The sequence below is a fragment of the Falco naumanni genome, chromosome 3, assembly GCF_017639655.2.
Source record: "Falco naumanni isolate bFalNau1 chromosome 3, bFalNau1.pat, whole genome shotgun sequence".
Classification (NCBI taxonomy): Eukaryota; Metazoa; Chordata; class Aves; order Falconiformes; family Falconidae; genus Falco; species Falco naumanni.
The window spans coordinates 13,490,373-13,513,013 of record NC_054056.1 but is presented as its reverse complement, the minus strand read 5'-3'; the positions used below and the strand labels follow the sequence as shown (position 1 = coordinate 13,513,013).

The window sequence follows — 22,641 nt, the reverse complement described above, 5'->3', positions numbered from 1 at the left end:
CCACTACCCACAATTGTTACTCCAATAGTGGTGATGAAATGGCCACAACCAGCTACAAACCTGTTTTCCTATAATGTTGTGGAAAACCAGTTTTCTCCAATGTATGTTTATCTCAGTACAGCATAAACTGAAAGGACAATAACAAATTATCTTCTGGGTTTTGTTTGTTTTTTCCTCACTCACTGTTTATCATGTCCTAAGTTGTTGGTTTTTTTAAATGGCACTGAATTTGTTTTTCTTCCCTTGCATATACAAGCACTGATTTGTTATTACTCAGTGGCTACTCCAAGACACAAGTGAACACTGAGCTAGATACACGGGTTTGTTATTGTAGGGTTGCTCAGAGTCATGGCTCTCACTACTCAAACATACAAGCACGCAGACAAGGAATAAGACAGCAGATTTACATACAGTTGCTACCAGAAACAGGACTGGGGGGGGGGGGGGGGGGAATAATAAATAGATAACTAAATAAATAAATACTTTTCAGCCTTCATTCTTGCCTGCCTGTATGGTCACACCTAAAACTCTGAGATCTGCCATGCAATGCATTTCTGCCTCTCTGCATCATATCAGAGCGCTGTTCCCTTCAGCCAGCTGTCCAAATGGGTTTGCTGTATGAACTGGCAAGGTCATCTGAGGAAATGCTCATCACCGCCATGGGGAGAGACACAGAAAGTTGTTGATGGACTGTGCCTGGAGTCACAGAGTTATTTCAGCAGTGCTAAGCATGTTTGTCACAGGTACAACTGACAGTACAATGAAAAAAGTCTGTAAGTCTCAGGTCTCAGTGAACATAACTCAGTGCAGTTGCACCGCTTCCAACAGGGAAATCTTGTCAATACAAATGGGGAATCTGGTCTCACGCATGGAAATTACTCCCCCCTTGCTTCCCCCCAAAGCCAAGCCTTTTCCAAATGTTGATGAGGTAGCTCCCCAGGGAGGTTTAATGGGGCACACTTACCCTCCCGCAGGAGCCCAACAGAGATCCCTTTCGAACACTGGTATTTCAGAATGATGAGCGCAGCCCATCAACAGCCGATAAACGTAGGTTCTTGACAGTGCACAGAAGCGTGCATGAAAGGTATTGGCCACTTGGTAGGCATTGAGAATGCTGTTAGGAGAGAAAGAGATGGAGAGAAATGTCATGTGCTAATTCAAAAGCTGTCGCCTGGTCACCACAGAGATGGTAACTAAAACATACAATGGATTCTTCGAGACACTGCGCTTCCTGACAGCCAATGACTAACCAGTGACCGAGGATATGCACCTGTAGGCTGCCACAGGCATCTACAAGGTGGCAGAAGAGCCCTGTCATCAGATACACAGTGAAACTGACTTTGGGTCATCTGCTACCACGCTTTGGGGACACTCACACCATCACAAAAGGCCCACAGTTGAGAAGTGGCAACTGATAGCATGCGTTCTTTGTCGTGCCGTGAAACCAAAGAGCTCACCCAGCCCATCAAACTGTACTGCACATCTGGCTGAGAGCACATGTGTTCCTAGCGATGCTTAAGGTGAGAGGCTGCGACTTCCCAAAGCAAGCTGACTCCCTCTACCTCCAGCCGAGGAGCACACCTTACGAACACTGTGCCATTCCGCTTTTGCAGAACCACAGTCCCAAACAAGAGCGGGACGGACTCCCCCAGCAACAGACACCCCCGTGCTTGAAGGCGGCTATGCAGCTCGTTGTAGCAGATGGAGATACTTGAAACTAGGTCACTTCCCTCCCACCTCCCCCCACAACCTCCAAGACAAATCGGACTTTGCTGCAGCAATGAAAAAAAAGGTGCCTCCCACCCATCATCTCAACTGAGTCTATCTTGAAAACAGTGGAATGCTACATGCAGGAGACCTCCTGGGAACCTCGCGTTTCATGTGTGCAGAAAATGTCTTTTGGGGATGTTCGTGTCTACTTATCTTCCACCGACTCTGGGCAGTTAAATCAAGAAGCAGCTTTCTAGGCAGCTTAACTCCCCTGTTTTCTTCTATAAGCAACAGGGAGAAATTGCCTTGTTTCTCTAAGCCAGCACCACCATTACCATCAAACACAGACAGCCTGGTAGCCAGAAGGAAAGGTATGAAGGCTGTCAGAGAAGAAAACACCCTTCTCTCTGGCAAGGGAGAAAACAGAGCTTCCCTATGTTTCTGCACCTCTCCCAAAGTGTTATCATTGATTTGAACATGTCAGCAGCAGTTTTTACTGGATTTGTTTCTCTTATCCCAGAGTATTGGCTACTCACCGGATCACACAGGGATCACACAGCAAGAATTCGCTATTACACAGGCATAATCTCTCTACAGGTGTTACTTTAGAGGATACCTCTCCTTAGCAGGTAGTTTTTCTCCTGCTGCATGCCCTTCTGTCTTTGGAGTTTGGCATAGTGAGGAAAAGGGACCCAGGGAAGCCAAAACATATGATATCATTTGGGATCAAGTAATAGACAAACCTATTTATTTACTTTAAAAGGTTGGTGCTTCAGGGATTTTTGCCAGCTCAAGTCCCTCTGGCTCCCATTCCTTGACTGCAAAGGCTCAGACCACAGAAGAAGAAATTAAAAGTTGAGCCACAGGCCTCCACAATGATTTGCAATAACAAGCCCAGGAGATTGCTCCACTATTATGAACTCTCAGTAGAAATGCAAACTACATCCTCCAGGCCTGCACTGGAGTTTGAACCTGGGACCTCCAGTGTTTTCTAAACACAGTAATATAATTATTACATTTATCTTCCTCTATCTACATGCCTCCACAAGCATTTAATCTATCTTGAACTGCTCTTGTTAACGCTTATGTGATTTTTGTTAAGTAACCATCCCTTCAGTCCCTCTGATAAGAGTGATTCTTTCAGAAAAGCCTATTTATGCTCTTAAACACAGGCATCCTTTCCTGCCTCTCCTAGCAGGTGTAATCGCTGCCACAGGCTCTTTCTAGCTAGCTAGAAACATCTTTCCAGCATTTATTCCAGCAGCTACATTTCAGCACTCATTAAGATCCCATTTTTTGAAAGACTGCTGGAAAATAAGAGACTCACGGCATTCTTTACCTTTTCAACACAGCCTGAATTTCACAGGTTGAAGGAAAAAAAGCCTGAAGACATCTAACCAGAAATGGCAATATATTAGATACAAAGACGGTCTCCAGAAGTACATCCTTCTCTTTCCACTGACAACAGAAACTAAATGCCAATTTGCAAGAGGTGGGAGGAATTCCAGCTCTGTCTTGTTGTCACTCAGACAGCTTTTATTGTGTGCTCACAAAACTGAAACCAGAAATAGGAGGTATGAGTCTACTGTATTACCATCGCTACTTAAGGGACAGCTAAGTCCTCCTAAAGTTACCGCATCTTTGAAACACACCCTGGCCTTTGCAGACAAGGTCCTTCCACATATGCTTTGCAAATCTAAGACAGAGCAGTTGACAGAAGAGACCCATCGTGCTACAAAGAAGATTATTATTGCTGATGATACAGTCAGTCAGCCAGCTTGGAATTCTGTTTCGCTTCCAAGCTCTATCAACAACAATGTGTTCTCACAAAGATCCCTCTCCACCACCCCCTGCTTGCAACCACATGAAAGTGCTGAGTTTTCTCTTCAGCATTAGGAGAGAATTCTTCTTGGCAAAGTAGTATTTACACAGGGAGGAGGTGCCTGCTGAATACACTTAGACTCATGCCCATCACCAAGCTCCTTAATGGAATGCAGCTAAACCATTTTTAAAAGGTTCAGGCCAAGGCAGAAGGAGAAGTAGAGCTGACTGCATCCTGATCAACTCTAACTGATCAGGGCTGTACTGCATCCTGTCAGAAGATACCACCTCCTGACATGTACCTGCCAGATCTTAGCATGAGACAAAAAACCACTTTTTCCATCTGTGAGATCCCACTGCTCCCTCATTTTGGAGACACTCCCTAACTTAACACTTTCTTCAGCAGCAAATTTCCTGTTTGCTCTTGGACTAATCAGTCAAGGTATCACAAAGCTAGCAATAACTATATATGCGTGACTACTATTATTGAAAGTGGCATGGTCACAACAGTAGTTTTAGCTCTTGAGGACAACTTATTCCACTAAAGCTAGGTAGCACAACTCAAAGTTACAAGCCTAAACTTGGGGGGAAAAGACTGAGATTCAGCGGCTGGTGATGGACAGAACAGATCGATTATTGCTGTGGTAGCCTCTGGCTGTAAAATCAGCTAGTTTTGATTCCCAAACAATTGCTTTAGTCTTTTAAGGGAGGAAATCAAAACTGTGACCTACTTCATGTTCCCTGTTACTGCTAGAATGCCCAGAAACAGTTTGACTTCCAGGGAGTATATATTCTGACCTAGTTTTCAGTCTGAGCAAAAATAACAACCAAAACCCTGCATAAGTCAAATTCTATTTCAGAATCCTTTTTTTTTTTTTTTTTTTTTAAATTGACACAGCAGTCTGAAAAGAAATCTTCTCCAGCCTCACCCCACAGCAGCTGCATTAGACTCTTCACACATACGTCAAAAAAGGTGAAAGCTGTCAAGGGACAGTAACTCGCAGATGTTAGGCACGCAACTTAGCTTGAGAGAGAGAGATTTGCTTTGTGTTCTAGCCTCTCACTGTAGAGGAATCTAGCTGCTACTTTAGAGGCCATTTGTAACTGCAAAACTCTTAGTCCTGTATTATCATGCTAATGTTCAATCTCAGGTTTGGGATGCACGAACTGACTTGTTATTGGATGGCTGTTTGTGGGCTGTGCAGTGAAACAGTGAAATCAGTAGTATCTGGGTTTTTTCAGGTACCCAATGCGAAACCTTTGCTTTCAGAGAAACACTCGATCAGCTCCGCAAACTGCTATAACACATTTTTGTAAATGAGGTGGGGGAGGCAGGAGAAATTTCCCTTATGGATTTCTGGGGATTGACAGTCATGCATTTCTAACAGCAGATGCACTCTAAATCAAGCCCAAGCAGCATAACAGTCATCTCACACTGCCCTTGGGCTGAGCTCACCCACTCCCAAGACATCGTAAGAGGGTCTCACGGAGGGACAGCAACAGCTAACATTGACAGTCAGAAGACTGTTAGGATCAAACGGGAAAAGCAGTGTGGCCTTATGCTTGTCCCCAAACTGTCTGAGGGCTGTCAAAGGAACTCTAAACCTCCAGGGAAAAAGGTCAGTTAAACCAACATAATAAACAGTCACTAACAAGAACTATGTGCCTCCAGTAATAAGGCTCTCATAGTGCCTTCCTGCCCTCCTTCCCAAGCTCAGATTCCACGGATTTTACTTCCTCTTTCCCTTCACCCTCTGATGGCTCCCCTGGTGCTTGCTCAGAGGCGAAAGAATGCAGCTGGCTCCAAGACTGTTGCTGCAGCTTCTGCTCCAGTCACTGACCAAGTTGAGAGCCCACCAGTAAAAAGTCCCACTATATTTAAATAAATGCAAAGCATCACTGACATACAACTCCAGAAACGCTGCATGCAGACACTGCAAAACCCAATCCTGAGGCCATGAGAGCTACAGGCACTAAACACTTCTTCGACATAGGCCTACAGAAGGTACCTAGGTGGGATCCCAGTCACAACGTACCTTGTTACAGCAACAAATGTCAAATTACCAGTCTCACACACATACACAACTATCAGCATAGGTTGGAATTTGTTCCCTGGAATCAATATGCCCTCTAGACGTGACACAGCAGAACTCTGGCAGCAGAGGCTCTCCACCTAATAGTGCTCCTTGCATCATCACAGCACATGGTCTAGAGAATGGCCACTAGACCAGAAGGTGACCCCTTCAGTCCATCTGTGATTCACACCAAGTCAGTATAAGGTCTGGAGCAAGTCATGTCAGGAACTGCTGACCAACACTGAACTTATTTTACTCCAAGTAAGCTAGTGCTGGAGCAACAAGTTAACAACTAGTTAACCTGTGTTTCACAGAATGTTAAAGCAGATGCAGAGTTTCTGCAACCTAGCTAGCCTCTGCCCAGCACTGCAGGTGCCACTGGCATGTCCAGGGCACTCTGGAACGTCTCACCCCCTAGTCACTTCTGCAGATTAGCAACCCATCTCTGCTGCCAACCAGGGGCGGGCAGTCTGCTTTGTTGCCTCTAAAAAGCAGCAGACACCTTGGAGAGTCTGATCCTGAGGGCCTGGTTTCCAGAGGTACTCAACGCCCGCCAGTGTAGTCAAAGCTAGAGAAGACTCTGCCACCTGGGACTGCTTTCCTCGGGTTCCTTCCTTTGCTTAAGGTTAGAATGCCTGCAATACGCTCTCAAAAAGTCTAAACAGCTGATTGAATTGCAGATCAACACCTTGCGCAGAGCACACCACAGCTTCAGCCAACTTAGACTAACTCACTCTTCACTTTATACAGCACGTGGAACATGCACGGAAGACCTCCTGGGAAAAGTTACACCATTGTTCATGTCTCCCTCCTTCAGACCCCAAACACTTTTTGAGCACCTGCACATTTAGAGCTGGATTCACCGCTCCCCAAGCCCTGGAGAACTTGAATCCTCCCTTGCAAAACCAAGAACAGATGCAAGTATGATGTCAGTCCTCAAATCACAGGCCTTGCTATGTCAGCATTTGGGTCAGGCCTTATTTCATACAGAAGAGATCAGAAAATAAAGCTAACTGGGTGACAAGGGAAGAGGGACGTACTTCATAGTAATGTTGCTATTCTCACAACAATCCCTTCATTGGGGTGGATGTGCTTTTTTTGTCCTGGGCCCTTGCTCTGGCACGGGAAACTTGCCTCCACGATCTTCCTTCATGTTCACATCACCAGACATCAGAAAGACTGCAGTAACATGAAGCAGAGCAGCCTGGGCCTCTGAGTAATTACTAGCTGGCATCTTGCATCAAAGTTTTTCTGCTCATCTAAATACCTCCTATAAATTACCCATCTTCTTGCACAACACTCTGTAGTGCTTTGACACACTCGTCAGTAGGGTACTGCATGGAGATCCAAGTCCTGTTGTGCCAAATGCTGTACAAACAAAGACAGTCTGTACCTTGAAGAGTTTTTAGTTTATGCAAATAAGACAAAGTAACACAAGAAAGAATAGAGCGCAGCAAAGCAGCTGCTGGCAAATGGTATGTTGATTTTATGACACAGCACAGATTTAGTTTTTAGTCCAAAAACCCCAACGCTACATTCAATTTACACTTAACCATGAAAATGTGCCCACGTCTGGGGAAGAACACAAAAACTGATGGCTGACAGAGAAACTGCACAACAGCTTGAGAAGAAAAGCAAAGGAAATGAAATTCAATCCACCTTTTGAAAAATTCACAAGGCATAGTAATTATGTAATTGATTCAATATCCTAACAGAAACTGTTAGTTTAATGATCTTTTTTTTCTGCCTTTGAGGGTGGGCATTCAGACGTAGCTCATGCAGAATAAGCTTGCTCTGGAATTCTGCAAGAAGTATTAACTCTAACAAGAAGAAAGAAGAACACAGGAAGAAGAAATGGCTGTTCTGCTCTCTGCAGATTGTTGTACCAACTTCCTCACTACACATTCATATGCAGCTCTCCCTAGTCATTAACAGTTGGGTATAGTGTGAACAGTGAATAAAACATCAAGTCTTGCTATAAAAATACTAAACTGGGCCTTTTGATGTAACTTCTCTAAACCACGTCAAACAGTAGCCTTGGTCTAGCAGGGAAGAAAAGAGTCTGATCACGTGGGAAGGGAAGAGTAGACTATGCTAACACTAACAACAATTTTGTTTGCTTATTCTTCATCTTTTTGCACAGATATAGGTGAGCGGCAATACTGCAGCCAAGTTTTTGCTAAATGCCAATTCAATGAACAAAGAAAATTAGGGAGTTTGGGGAATAAAGCAGCACTGGAAGTTAAAATAGTAGTGTTCTGGCTCACATGTGAAACTACAGTCGTCCCAGTGGATTCAATACTTACATGGTGATCCCTGTCTCTCAAAACTCCTCCTGTTTTAAGGGTACCAGCATAGATTATCTCATAATGACAATGGTGGAACAAGTTTGATCTTTAACATGCCAGGGGTCTGGTAGCAGCAGAAATACACATGTGCAAGGGAGTGGTTTGCCAGCACATGTAACGGGAAAATACATTGCCTGGGTGAAGATGGGAGATCATTGCTGCATCTCCTCCTTTCTCCAACAAGGGCAAAATAAAAATTTTGACTTGCCACTAACTCACCGGATTGGCTCAGGCCTCAGGTGGTAATTAAGACTGTAGATGAGCTGTTTCTCTTTAAAAGCTGGCTTCCCCGGTGCTTTCTGGATGTCAAGGTGAGCAGAGTTGCAGAGTGCATGGACACCAGTATCTGTTCGGCTGGAGATGTGGAACTTGATAGGAACAATGGGTTTTAGGTTCTCCGCTGCCTTCTGAAAGCCAACACAAGATGGATTCATGAATAGTGGACTCACTTCAAATTAACCAGGAAAAAACATTGTCCTCCTTGCTAACCACATGTCTCCTGATTGCTCACACAGAAAAGTAATTGGAAGTTTTACTGTGGGCTGCAAAGAAAGGGAGGGAAGGGAGCATGTTTGGGGGACTTCTCCTAGCACCTGCGGCTTCTCACCTTTTGTCCTGAAATCACCTTGAACAGAACATCCAAAATGCCATGTGAGTCTCCTTATGTGTACAAAGTAAAAAAATATTCATCTCCCTATCCTTTGCTTTATATCATTGGGTGAGTGGGAAAGAGGACAGAATTACCCATTTAAACCCAGACACCACCCCTGCAATTTACTGCTAAGAACTCAGATTACTTTAGCAGTTCTTAAAGAGCTGCAGAACCCAGTCCTTAAAGGGATGGGAACAGCATGCAGTGACGTCTGAATGACATCAGCCAAGACACCTGAAGGAGCTCAGGCTGCATCCTTTGCTTCCAGTGCAGGCCAAGTATGGTGTAAAATACTGCAGCTTACTGCTGCAGACCAAAGTTCTTTTCCATCCCCAATGGCAGCAAGGCTACAGAGAGCAACATGCTTCCATTCATTGTTGAGAGCAGAGGAGGAGCCAGGGGACCAGAAGAGGAGTAGCATAGCACTGACGTAATGCATTTATTAGTCCCACTGAGAAATATAAATATAGACAGATCTAAGAATCAAGACACAGCTCTCATAAAACACACCAGTAGTTGAAGAGCTGACACTGAGCTATCCCAGCAGGTACAAATAACCACAGGACAAACACACGCTACTGGCAGTCACAAGATGGAATTTCCTTATATTTGCTGCTTCCACAGTTGCATTAATGCAGGACTTGGCTAATCCTCAAGAGTACTGTTTCCTCCAGGAGCTAGAGTTGCCTTAATATTCAGATGACATCTCACTCACACTAACACCTCTGCCATAGCAAGGCTAAAGCAGAAAATGACAAACATTTACACCATCACAGAGTTCAAGCTTATTGGAGCCCAAAGGCCCTAAATTACACTTGCAGCTGAGACACACTTTAAAAATTAGCTGGCTAATGTTGTTTTTCAACAAGCTGAAACTTACTATTAACACAAGGGGTAGGACAGTAATTCAGATCCTCTAGGTTCTGTACACAGATTTTGGCATGGAGAATCCACCCGATGCTAGGATTGTTGTTTCCCCTTCCCAAGTGTTCCTCTCCACACGGCTGGCTTTTATCCCCACCCTGTTTCTGCCGTTTCATTCTGCCCACTAACAAAGGGCTGGAAAAACAACTGGGTGAATTACTACAGGCTCCTGCTGGGAAAGTAAATAAAATCCTGCTAAATGAGTCATTAATATGGTGTCTTTTAATCAAGACGAACACACAAAAGAGGCAGAGCAAAAGAGATGCTAACACAGTTAATTAGATGTTCTATATTAAAGGGTCTGTCTAGACTGGCCTAAGTTTAGCAAAGCCAGGGTGGGTTTTGGTAAGGGACAAATGCTGGTAGGTCACGAAGTCATTGGAATACCAAGGTTTCTAATGCAATGTTAAAACTATAGTAGCTCTTACTTACACTAAGGTTTTAAAGTAGGTTGCTGGAGCACTGCAACTTTTTTCTGCCCTGTGAAGACAGGCCCTAGACAGAAAATCCAACGTAATCTGTTACAGGGAATGAGTGAAGCATATCTGAAAGACTGAAAAACATCATCAAAAAAAAGCAGAAAACCAAATAACTAGAAGCTAGTTTCCTTCTCTCCCATCTCCGCTCCTGAGTAGTGAACCCAGCAGTGGTCTTGATTAGATTTTAATTTGGTACCAAGAGTCAGTAAAGTTTGAACTGCTGACTCACAAATACCTTCCAGACTTCTTCTATTTAAGCAGACGGGGTTCTGGGCTCCCAGAAACATACTGTTAAAATGCACAGGGAGGCAAGGAAAAAACGTAACCAAGCTGCTGGGGAAGACCTGGGAAACAGAACAAAAATGACCCTAGCCTTTTTCCCTTCCTAATCCTTCTGTTTGGAGTTCACATGTGGTTACAATTAACAATGAAAATCTTTATTTATCACCCTTAAGCACAGAGAAGCAGACAGAAATTAAATAGTTCAGCAGCCGACCTTGATTTCTGCCTCAGCAATCTGTCTTAAAGCAGAAGTTGCATTTTAAGAGCAAAGTTTCTGCAAAGATAACGTTTGGGTTTTGCAGGCTCCTCCCTTTCTCCACCCTCTTCTCCCCCTCCTTTCTCATCAGGCAAAAACCAGCCAGTGGGAACATAGTTGAATGGGGGTAGAGGGAGAAAGAGAACAGGAGCGAACATGGAAAACATCCTCCTTCCTTGTTAATGGTTTGGAGAAGTTTGGATGCAGCACTCTTTTGGATCCCACACTGCATCCCATTTCAGTCACTGCATCTGAACAAAGCTGGATAATAAGACTGTTTGGATCTCTTCTCTTCTGCCAGTGGGAATTGAGCCTTATTGGAGAGCAGGCTGGAGAGGAAGAGAGGATTGCAGACTCCAAGGCAAATCTGGTTGTTCCCCCGTCAGGTCAGCCAATGAATCCACAAAGGTGCAGGACTGGAAGCTAGGTTTAACAAATGGGATTTTTGCAGCCTTTAGCACAATTTTCTTCCAGGCGCACCTCTCTGGAGGGATGACCGAAGGATGTATGTGCTGGGCATCTAAGGAGGAATGGGACCACCATCAACAACAAATCTGTTTCTGAAAACTGAAAGCTGTGTTTATGGATTCTTCCTCCAGCCTAACAGGCATGCAGCGGATAATATACTACCAACTGCTGCCTCCAGTTTCAATTTTAAAATTTCATTTATAGCCCATCCTAATTAATCTCTTTAAAGAGAGAATTTCAGAACTGCTGAACTTCTTTGCAGGCAATTCAGAAATGACCCCTTCACCTGTGCAAATGTCTCATATCTGTACCATCCAGATGTCCTTTGAGCCTATAGGCAGCTGACTGTTTCCTCCTCTGGTTCCTGTATACTTTAATCTGTTAATATCACCCACGCTGAATTTCAAAAAAGATGCATTATTTACATTTAGTAATTGCTTGGATAGCAACCAGTTCTTCCTGCCCTTTCAGAAAAAACAAGCCCCCAAAACCAAGCAGGCCTTTTATCTGAAGCACTCAAAAGGCTTTACTGCTATTAATCCAGATCCCTACCCTGCTGGGTATCATCTACGCATTCCTATGAGGGAAACTGAGGCAGAAGTTAAGCACTTTACCCGTGGGCACCCAGCTAAAAAGCAACAGAGAAGATACAGGAATAAAGGAGGGAGATGAGCTGTCCTCCCATGTGCTCGGAGTTCACAGGTCTCTGTTCCCTTCCTTAAGCCCCAGAGCACGCCAATATCCTTCTCTTTAGCAGGTGTTACAAACACACTGAAGTCTTGGCTTGGCACCTGCTGGAGGACTTTCATTGAGCCAGATCTCATCCATTTTCATTTGGCTTTTACTTCCCGAGTCACAGTCTTTCCAGACAACCATATTCCTGGCGCAGCAACAAGCATCCCATGGTGTCCATTTATACCTCTAACACCCTGCATACCGGTGATGCAGGGGAAAGTACTATTTGCATTTAGTAGATCTGTTCTGCTAACAGGTTTCATTCACTAAGCACTTCCACATTTTGAATCACACTGAAGTTTCCACTGTTGCATGCCAGAATGATATGGATCCACATTCCAGATTGCTATTATTACTCGCAGCTCAGTTCTCTCCTCTGTACAAATGCTGGAGAGGAAAGATGAAGAACAGGCCCATTAATGTATACCACCTATGGCGGAGAAGCACAAGTTCATCCACTTCTCTCCCTGAAGTCTAAATAAAAAGACCCTCAAGATACTCAGCCAGGTATCTCTACAGGCATTAGGAATGTTTTGGAAAAATAAGCGTCTATTTCTCTTTCACACCAGCTGGATTGCTTACTGGTTTCATCATGCATGATGGCATTAGTTGCACAGATACAAGGGACTGTGCTGTGTTGTCAGGGATGCTGCATGATTTATAAATTGCTGTGTTCTAATAACAACATGCAAGCTTCTGGTTGCAAGTCATCACAGCCTCACTGACTCAATGGGTGCTACGTCAACTGAAACTAATTAAAGATCTAACTCATTTTTAGCGGAACAGATACAAGTTGAAGTGAAATCCAGGAAGAAAAAACTGAGAAAGTAGCTTCTGCTAGAAGAAAGGGTTTCCAAACCAATCTTCTATGCGGCTGAAATCATAATCAGAACATGGGTCGAAGACGACAGTACTCTTGGTCTATTTTCCTTTCTTTTTTCTTTTTTTTTGGGGGGTGGTGGTGCATGTATGTGTACCAAAGCTGCCTTGCATAGTAGGGAGATTGTGTATGTTCTCTTTCTCTCCTCTCCTACTCCCCCTTTTCCTTTCGTGAGGAATAATATCTGGCCTTAGCACAAGGCTGCTGGCCAAAACAGAGCTTCGTGTGGGGAAGATTAGATTTGGGCAGCATTCACCAGCACAATGGGAAACAGCACACTCCGGAGATGGTTCAAACCAAACATGAAAGGGAACTTTCTGTAGATCCTAGCAGGCCCTGAGTACGGTGCCTGTTAGCACAAGCAACAGATACCCACTTTAGCAAAAGGTGCTACAAAGGACACCTTCCTTTACAGTAATGACATCTGTGTAAGAATTGAGACTAGAGAGCAAAGTCCTGCATCTTGTAAGCTTCCACAAGGAACCTGAGGGAGCCAAGTCACAGGACTCAGCCTTTGCCACCTGGGGAAGCAAGGTCTGGCATTTTATGTTCAACCCATCACTAGCAAGCTGGGCTTCAAGTACTTCAAGACAAGTATGCTGCCTCCAAGAAAGTGTTGCCTGCAAAGCTCACCCCCCTCAAAGATACATTAAAAGCTCCTTCGAATATCTACATCTGTTCCCAAACTAGAACAAGTCTCCAGTTCCTCCATACAGTCCCAGGGCTCTGTTACATAGCAGCACTGAGGACTGCAAAAGCTTCTGTGTCCTGTAGGATATGGCGCTTTACAGTGACAAAGGGTTATAGACAGGCCTTCTGCTCAGCCCCAGTCCAGCAGTTCTACTTTATCACACAGAGAGCTGCAGTACACTCTCACAAACCAGTCCATTACACTTTTAATGATACAGTTGTTGAAATACAAGGTCTACACCTCACAGGTTATTTGCCTGCCTGTAACTGCAAACAAATGTCTGAACATATTTAGAATACAATAAGGATCTCATTAGAGTTTTAATTTTGCCCTTCCCTTCAGTTGCCTTCCTGGGTTTGGAAAGTTGTGAAGTTCAAGGCTACACAGAAATGGAGGAAGGAAGCTAAATTCCTACAGGCCCCAGAAGTTTTCTATTAAAGTTGCTTTAAGACTTCCCATGTGGTTCTAATACACACAGCCCTGCTCAGCAGTGCCCAGCATCAATACCACCACATGAAAGCAAAGCATATATCCCAGAACTGGCCTGCAAAGTGCTGATACTGTGAAAAGACAACACCAAATAAGTTTATCTTTTTCTTTTTCTTTTCTCCTTTAATCACCCATCCTACCCACTTGCCTGTTAAAACAAAGTTACTTGGATAATGCAAAACAACTGCTGGGCTCACCCAAAGTCCGGCGCCTGGGGCTGAGACACTGGATGGTTCAGAGGATTAGATAAATGAGATAGAAAGTCCTTTGGGGCTCTTCTTTCTTTCAAGATCTGCACAATATTTATACACTTTCTCCACAATGGTCTCAGGCAAGAAGCCATACAAATACACCCTGAGAACTCTTACTCAAGCCATAATTCATCACACTTTCCTTCTGCAAACTACTTAGCAAGAGCAGGCAAGAACTCACTCAGCAAACCAAGACACAGTGTGGAAATCCTAGCCACGGTCACAGCGTGGCTGGGTGGGACAGCAAGTCTGCTCCTGGACCAGCTCTTCAACAACTGTTCCTTCACAACACCAGAACTGTAGCTAAGGCAGGCAGAGCACAGACGATCACAGGCAAGCATGGCTGGCGCACCACCTTCAAACTGCTCCTGTTTGTCATGTCCAGTTAGACAGTCTGACCAAAAATGAGAACTGAGTAACAGAAAGGTTGGCTATTAATATACAGGTGTGATTTGACCTAAAGCAGTCAGCTTCAACCTCTTCAACAATCTCTTATCTTATAAAGAGGCACAAGTTTCATTTTGACTACTTCTAAGACAAGAGAGAAAAATAAAGCAGCTTCCTTTTCATTCCTGCCCTGCACACACACACAGGATTCACCCCCACCGCTCAAACAAACACTGCTCAACAGCAGCTTGTAATTAAGTTACAACTGGGTTGCACAAACATCCAGGTGTGCTGAGCATTTACCCTACACAAGCAACCCACTCTCTACTTCCTGGTGTAACAGTGGGTCTTTTGCATTCCTATTGCACAGTCCAAGCCCAAACAGCATCTGGGTTCCAAAATCCATTCTTACATTCTGGGAAATCCCTGGGAGCAGTGCAGGAACAACAGCAATGACAGGATCATACCTTTTTTTATCCCCAGCATATTAGAAGAACTCCAGAAGAATGGAAACCAAGCATTTTTTTTCTTTGGAACAATGGATATCCTGCTATGCTTTGTTCTGAAAAATGTCTATCTTAGACATCCTCTCCCAGGAGGACACAGCATCTAATTTCTAAATCCATAAAGGACTTAGACACAAAGCAGAAGCAGAGCAGCTAAGCCTGTTCAGAACCAAAGTAGTTCTAAGAATAAAGGGAGGCAAAGCAACAAATGCTAATGAAGCTCACACTAAAGTACGTTCAGGTGGGCCAGCACCTGAGCCAGGGCTCTCAGAGTCATAGCTCTGGACTTGGATGCCTCAATTTCAAATCTTATTGAAGGATCCACATCTTTTTCAGTATCAGGATCTTAATGTCCCTGACTTCACCCTGACCTATTTCTCCCACCTGTATACTGACATAATTTCTAAAGCACTCCGAGTGTTTTCAGTATTACAGTGTTTAGCACTATTCAAGTGTCTTTTACTGAGTGTCAATCTAAAAATATTTATCCTTGATAATATCTGTAGCTCAACAATGTGACCCTCAAAGTTTCATTTTAATAACAATATGATTAGCAAGGACGTACCTCCAAGTAATTCTGGACTCCAACTGTTGACTGATCATTCGAAGTCCCCATAACCCCACTGCAAAGCAAAACAAATACAATAGTTATTGGTAGGAGTCAAGACACCAGAACATGACAGAGTCTACCAATACATCCAGAAGTTAATGCGGGACAATTAACAAACTGTTTGCTATTGAGCGACCTCGATCTTTTTACAGAACTTGCAGGGACCAAACACTCTGATGAACAGACAGGAAAACAGATGTAGCGATGATTTTGCAAGAAAGGCAGCTGGAAATAAAAATGTCTTCAAACGTTACTATCTGGACTAGCCCTTCAGATGGAGACTGACAAGAAGGTCAGGCAGACAAATTACAGTAGAAAAGAGTTTAAGGATAAAACTATTCCAGGGCCAGTTAGTTGCCAGTTGCAGGTCCCTTTCTTGCAGGCTCTGTGGATGTCATGAAAGTACTAAAAGACCACAAAGACAGTTTGTGATGAGCTTCCTTCTCTACTACAGAAGTCACAGCCGTTCACAAAACCTGCTGAAGTGCAGAGATACATCCCAAGGCTAAACCCAACCTACCTGTAACTACTCAGAGTAACTTAGGTCAGTGCCCACAGTGACACAGACCACACACTACAAAAGAATTGTGGGTTTTGGAACATGATGCTATTATTCTGTAAAATCCTCATGAAGATAGGCACCATTCCATGAGTTGGAGCTGCACAAGTTCTCCCACACACTTTTTTTTTTTTTTTTTTTTTTTATGTAAATAAGCACAGCAACACATGTGGGATGTTTAAGGCCAGGGGGAACCCTGCCTCTGCTACCCTGCAGGACTCACAGCCCACATTTCACTTCACCCGCATCTCTCGAGCAGCGCAGGTATCTGAACCACTGAGAACTGCCCACACCACCAGGCACCCCACAAACCACCACAGGAAACACAGTAACTTGGCTCCCCCATCCAGCCTGAGACCACAACTATGCCGCCTCCTCCATCCTTTGTTATTTTCTCTTTGCCCCTTTTATGCACTTCCTGCCCAGACCATCCCCCTTCCTAACACTTCTACACAGCAGTAGGATGCATAGTCCAGCTCCCCATCTGCTCTCACTTGCTCAGCAAAGGATTTATCCCTCACCAAAACCACTGCACTTGCCCATCCTTCCCCAGCCACCTCCTTGCACCTCCCCCCTCACGGCCCGTGGGTAACCCCCATGGCAGGGCCGGCTCCCCCCTCACGGCCCGTGGGTAACCCCCAGGGCAGGGCCGGCTCCCCCCTCACGGCCCGTGGGTAACCCCCAGGGCCACAGCAGGCGCTGGTCACTTCCACCGCACATGGCTGAGCACATGCTGAGGCACCTACCTATATTTAGTGCCAAGGTACTGAAAGAACACTAGGTATCGAGTTGGGGGAGAGACCATCTTTGCTGCCTACGGCCCCACGGCGAAGGCTCCGGCCCCAGCGGGCCCCGGTGCAGCCCAGCGGCCTCCCCTCGCCTCCCCCACGGGCCGCGCCGCCTTCCCCCGGGCGCCGGCCCGCCCCGCGCCGCCGCTTCCGCCGCTTCCGCCGCCGCCGCCGCCGCCGCCGCGCCGGGGGGGCAGCCAGCGCCGGGGCCTGCAGAGGCGGCGGCCGGGGCAGCAGCGCGGGCCCGCCGGGGCCTGGCTCCGCTCGCCGGCAGCGCCTCAAGGCCCGGGGCGGGCGGGCCCGGCAGCGGCCCGGGCCGCGGGGGAGGCGGGCGGGAGCTGGGCGGTGGCCCTGGGCTGCTGCCCGCGGCCTGGGCCCGGGCTGCCTGGAGCCGCCGCTCGGCCGGGGGGCGCAGGCCCGGGCTGTGCCGCCGCTCCCCAGCCCCGGGGGCACCTCGGAGTTTTTCCTTGTGCGTGGAGGAGGCTGACTGAAGGTGACCCGGGCAGCGATGGCGGGGGAAGGAACCCCCTCGAACCCGCGTGCTTGGTCTTCTTGTCGGCTCTCAAGTTTGACTGTAGGCAAGCAGCAGAGCAGGAATGTAACTCCCACAGGAAAAAATGGTTTATATGGGGCCGTAAGTTTCCCGGGTGAGGCCCAGGACATGGCAGTGCCCGTGGCAAGGGGCTGCCTGCTGGTTCCTTGGGAGTTTGGGATTGTTGACTAAAGGCTCCAATGTTCCCAACCTGCAGCGAAACCGCTCCTGACTGCCAAGAGCTGTGCCAGAATCCCCGCAAAAACCAGCCTGGGCATTGCAGGCCAGACTGCCAGGAGCTGTGCCAGAATCCCCGCAAAAACCAGCATGGGCATTGCAGGCCAGCCCACGTTCATCCCGGTCAGCCTGCCTGTGGAAAGATGTGTGCAGGCTACCAATTGCTGAGGGTAAAGAACAGCTACAGGAACCAAAATAGGCTGAGATAATGAGAATTAACAAAAGGCTGCAGATGTTCTTCGTGACTATGTTCTGTATTTTAAAATCTTTATTCATCTTTCTGTCATACTGAACTGCAATATCTGCATGTACAATGGCCTAAAACCAGTAAACAAATCCCAACTCATTAGAAAAAGAGGGAGAGCAACAGAAAAATCCCTGGCTGCCTCATACAAATCTGAGATCTGTTTTGAATGGAAAAATCCCACCAGCTTTCAACTCGCACAATGGCATCCAGACTCTATTATAACGAAACTGATGAATCTCAGCTTTAAAGAGGATGGTAATTTCTAATCCCTGAGTTTGTGCATACACAGGCAGGCAGAAACACCCGCACACTTTCATCTGTGCTGGAAGAACAAAAAAAAAAAAAAAAAAAAAAAGATTTGTGTTGATTTGACCTTTATGAAACCATGTAAAACAGAGGCCACAAGAGGTCACCTTGCCCCTTCTCCTGGACGGAGGTGATCGATGGGGGCTACTTCCTTTGCTCCTCAGAAGATGCCAGCATCTGATAACTGTGACAAATAAGTCAGACTTTTGCTCGCACATAGATACTTGTGACTGTGGCTGACAAATCAAGCAGGTCTGGGAACTCAAGACGGAAATGGGAGCCTGGTCTAGAGGTGACTCTTGGCTCTAGTTTGTGTACAGAAACAGCATTGAACATCTTATTTCATCTCATGTCATCACAGTTCTGCCCATGGCTGAGGTAAGGCCTCATCATCACGTTTTGTCCTGGATTCAGATGCCCTGGCCCTGGTGTTTGTCCGGCTCCTGGTTTTAGTTTAGGTCCATATTACACAGGATCCATGTCATGGACCCTGACACTTCATGCCCTTTTCTTAGTCTTAAATTCACCTAAAACTTGCAGTGAATGAGGGGTGTTACACCATTCTTCTGTGTGTGGTGCTGGATGGGTGGAGGATCAGAACTAAGCTCACTGTAATTAGCCTCATTTATCCATGCCACATTACATTGCTATGTCCTGTGGCAAACGTGATCTGTTCGGCCAGACCCACAAGCCCAGATGTCTTCCTTCCTTGGGTGATTACATTGGCTTCCCAGGAGTTACTGCAGATTTACTGCATGGCTGATGGCAGCAACAAATCCACCGCGTAGAGAAAATTAAAAACTAGATTAAGCCGTAACAGGATTGAAGCCAATCCTTTTGACACTGCTGGTGTAGAATCGCCCTGCGCATCCCGCACAGCCTTGACTTTTTTTGTGCGGTGCACGCAACCCGCCGGGGCGACCCTCGGTGCAAACGACCGGCCGCACCTCCAGCTAATCACTCCGGCAGGCAATTAGCCTGCAACCGCAGCCGGCTCAGCGCAGAAACACGCTCCACCGAGCCGCCCCCGCCGCGTACCGGCGAGGGGGAACCGAGGGGGGGGGAGAAGGGACGGCAGCGCCTTGCGGGAGGCGGCGGGGCCCCCTCGGCTGGGCTCGGGGCAGCCCCGGGCGCGGCGGGCGGTGCTCCCCCCGGGGCGGCGGGCGGTGCTCCCCCCGGGGCGGCGGGCGGTGCTCCCCCCGGCGGGGCGGCGGGCGCGTGTGCGGCGGGCGCGGGGGGCGGGCGCTCGGCCGCGCGTCCCCGGCTGCCGGCGGCCGATGCGCTTCCTGCGCTGAGCGCTGAGCGCTGCGCGGGCCCAGCCGGCAGGATGACGGTGGAGTTCGAGGAGTGCATCAAGGACTCGCCCCGGTTCCGGTAAGCAGCGGCCGAGCCCGGTGGCGCAGCCCTCGGCGGGGGAGCAGCGGGGAGAGAGAGCGGGCTGCCCCCGCGCTCTGCTCAGCGCTCCCGCCGCTACCGGGGGGCCGCGGGGAGCGAACGGGCCCCGTGCCGGGCTACCGACCCCCGCCACCCGCCGGGGCTGGGGCTACCGGCCCCGCGGCCGGGATGCCGCCGGCTTGCAGGCGGTGCCCGGCGGTGGCCAGCCCTCCGCGCCGCGCTGCCCTGCTCGTTCCCGGCGGAAAAAATCCCGATCCCAGCGCCCGGCAGACAGCGCCGGGTCCCTCTGGTAACGGGGCTGACATCGCCCTCGGGGGGCAGCTGGGCAGCGCTGAGTTAAACCGCAAAGGAGCCAGTGCGGAGAAATAGAGCCGTTTTCCATGCAGTCGCATTCCCATCTCTCGGAGGGTGGATTTTTTTAGCAGTCTTGAAGGAATCCGGGCTATGACAACAAAGACGCCGTCTTGGCTGCGCTGCATTTAAAATCAGGCCGTTTCAGAAATGCCCAGGGCTGGAGAGGAGCCCCCACGGTCTGGGTGCAGATGCTCCATTGTGCCAGGAGCATCCATCCTGGCTAGCTGTCTGGATGGGCTGGGGTGTCCTGATGCTATAATGGGGAAAGCGGAGCTTCCATAGCTAACCATCTCCTGCTGCTTCAGTGCTGTGCCTGGTAGGGACAGAGGGAAGGAAAGACAATAGCCTGCAGAATTCTGCAAGTTGGTTGTGCTGTGTGTAAGGAGGAAGGAGTTACAAGGGGTCTCCTTCCTTCCCTGCAGACGTCTCTTGTTGCTCCTTCTCCAAACCTTTGTGTTTATGAAATAGAACGGTTTGCATTTTCCTTGAGGTGCATTTAAAAATAATCTCTTGGAATGCAATATTGATGTGAAAGGCTACCGTGGTCTGTTGCTATTCTGAACAACTGTTATTTTTTTTGTGTGTGGTTGTGTACAGCAGCAAGTAACGCAAATACCTGGGTGCGTGCATCTTCTTTATCCCTGCATATGGGGGTATATAGGGCTGTGGAAAGGGTCTTCCTCCACACGTTTTAATTTTGGTTGCACGGTAAGATCCTGCTCTTTCTTGTGCCAAAGGTGGTTCTGAAAGTGTGATGGGCAGTGTCATGTGAGATGACAGGCTGGTTTTGTTTCTGTGCCTGGTTGGCGCTGGAGTCATGGGAGTTTTTCGTCAGGAAAAAGTTAGATGCATGGACAGGTTTGCAGAAGGTGTGAAGCTCCTTCTTTAAACCTCTGTTCTCTTGGCATCAATTGGAATTTATCTGCCCCCTCCCTTTTCTTGTTTGACTGTCATTTTATCTATTGTGCCGCAGAGCATGTGAACTGTTCAGTGGCATCCATCCAGAGCAGTGACTTCACTGTCCAGATGTCTCGTTCCACATGGCAGTGACCCTTTTCCTGGTGACGTCAAGATTGATTGATATGTTTATTTATTTATTTTGCCTTTGGTGTGTGTGTGGGCTTCAGGCCAAGTTTCTTAGTATGCAGGCAACATCATTCTGCTCTGTCTGCTCCATCCATAAAAACAAAACAGCTCTCAGAGCACTGGGTTGGACCTTTATCAAAAGCCAGTTATTTAAGCATGGAATTATGAACTATTTCCCAAATGGCCAGACACAGTCTGCCTGTTACAGGGAGAACAAGAGATTAGACTAGAGAAGTAAGCCTGTGTATTTCAGAAGGTCTGAAATACACATAGCAGGGAAATACGTAAACTACGAAAACCTCGAACAGTGAGAAAATACTGACATTAGCAGGCCTATGGGACACACACACACACAAAAGAACAAAATAGAATTCTTCAGACTTTCTCAAGCAGTATAGATTTTAGCATCCTTGTATACTTTTCTTCCTCCTGACTCTTTAATTAGTTCTTCCGTTACAATTATTCGTTTCTAATACAAGAGAATCATTAGATACCTGTAAGGGACAGGACGTCTTCCATAGTACGTAGCAGAGATGCTTACTAACATGTCCCTATAATCTTACAACTATAAAAAAAGTAAAATGCCATGCAAGTTAAACTGTATACAGAAATACAGATAAAATGAGATGAGAGAAGGTAGCGTAGCACATAATCCACACTTTCTCAACAGAGACTGAGGCAGCAATAGGTGAAGTCCCTTGCCATAGGAAACATCTGTGGAAGAGGCAAAAATGTAATCCAGGTTTCCCACACCAGTCCCTTAGCTGGGAATCGCCCTCCCTTTCCTGCTGGCACCCAGTGCTGCACAGAGCCCCTCTGCGCTTGCCAGCAAAGGGTTGTGCCATGTTTTACAATTGGTTTATTCTCCTCATCAGTGAACCTTCGAGCTAATCAAATTGTTTTCAGTTTGTGGTACACAGGGAGGAAAAAAAAAAACACCCAAAAATAACACACAGGCATAAACAAACATTGTATTAAACATCCCATAATAAGGCTACCAAACTAGTCTACTTTAGGAGTCAAATCCAATTACATGTCAAAACACTCCAAATCGATATTCAATATACGCTCCATCCATCATTGCTTCCCATTATATAGGGACCAGTTGCTACAAAGAAAACTTCTGTTTTTAAAAGATTTCGTTACTTGATCATGTGTAGCTCTGTAGATGGGTTGATAAGCCTTGTTTCTGTAAGGCATCTTGTAGAGACATGTATATTCAATTCCAGTAAACAGGTATAATTATCCTGAAAGACCAGTTCTAGCACATTTGAATGCAACCCCGATAGATATTGTGGCTTTCATCTGCCTGACACGCGGAGCCTTCTGTTTCGCTAGCAGTAGTCTGGGAAATCTAGGAACGTGTTTCTGACTTGTTCCACTCAGTCACAGAAGCCAGTGGTCTGGAGCGATGCAAAGAAGAACCCATTACTGCCCTTACCCTTGCAGATCTGTTAAGCAACAGTGCTAGATGAGTAATTTTGGCTCATTCTTGCAAATTGGAAGTCCTTAGGCATACTGCCAGCTCCAAAGGTTTACCCCCAACCTTTATTCCCTCCTCACTCAGGGAGCA

General features: G+C 46.7%; 2 protein-coding genes across 8 annotated transcripts in view; one reads left to right on the top strand and one right to left on the bottom strand.

Moving 5' to 3' along the window:
* PUSL1 (pseudouridine synthase like 1) overlaps positions 1-17,028 on the bottom strand; it is a 29,858-nt gene extending 12,830 nt beyond the window's left edge. For 3 of the 4 annotated variants that reach the window (XR_005826674.1, XR_005826673.1, XM_040585577.1), the window contains exons 1-4: positions 16,870-17,027; positions 15,520-15,577; positions 8,174-8,361; positions 965-1,114 (exon numbers count right to left, since the gene is read on the bottom strand). Coding sequence is in view for 2 of the 4 variants with exons in the window: in XM_040585577.1 (XP_040441511.1) it covers positions 965-1,114; positions 8,174-8,361; positions 15,520-15,577; positions 16,870-16,928 (455 nt within the window). In the remaining 2 variants the exon portion in view is untranslated. Of the gene's footprint in view, positions 1-964; positions 1,115-8,173; positions 8,362-15,519; positions 15,578-16,869 lie in introns of all 4 variants that reach the window. The other variant, XM_040585578.1, reaches the window with a different exon arrangement.
* Positions 17,029-19,457: 2,429 nt separating this feature from the next.
* ACAP3 (ArfGAP with coiled-coil, ankyrin repeat and PH domains 3) overlaps positions 19,458-22,641 on the top strand; it is a 96,145-nt gene continuing 92,961 nt past the window's right edge. For all 4 annotated transcript variants that reach the window (XM_040587297.1, XM_040587299.1, XM_040587298.1 and 1 more), the window contains exon 1: positions 19,458-19,607. In XM_040587297.1, coding sequence (XP_040443231.1) covers positions 19,561-19,607 — 47 coding nt within the window. In that variant the 5' untranslated portion in view covers positions 19,458-19,560. The remainder of the gene's footprint in view (positions 19,608-22,641) is intronic.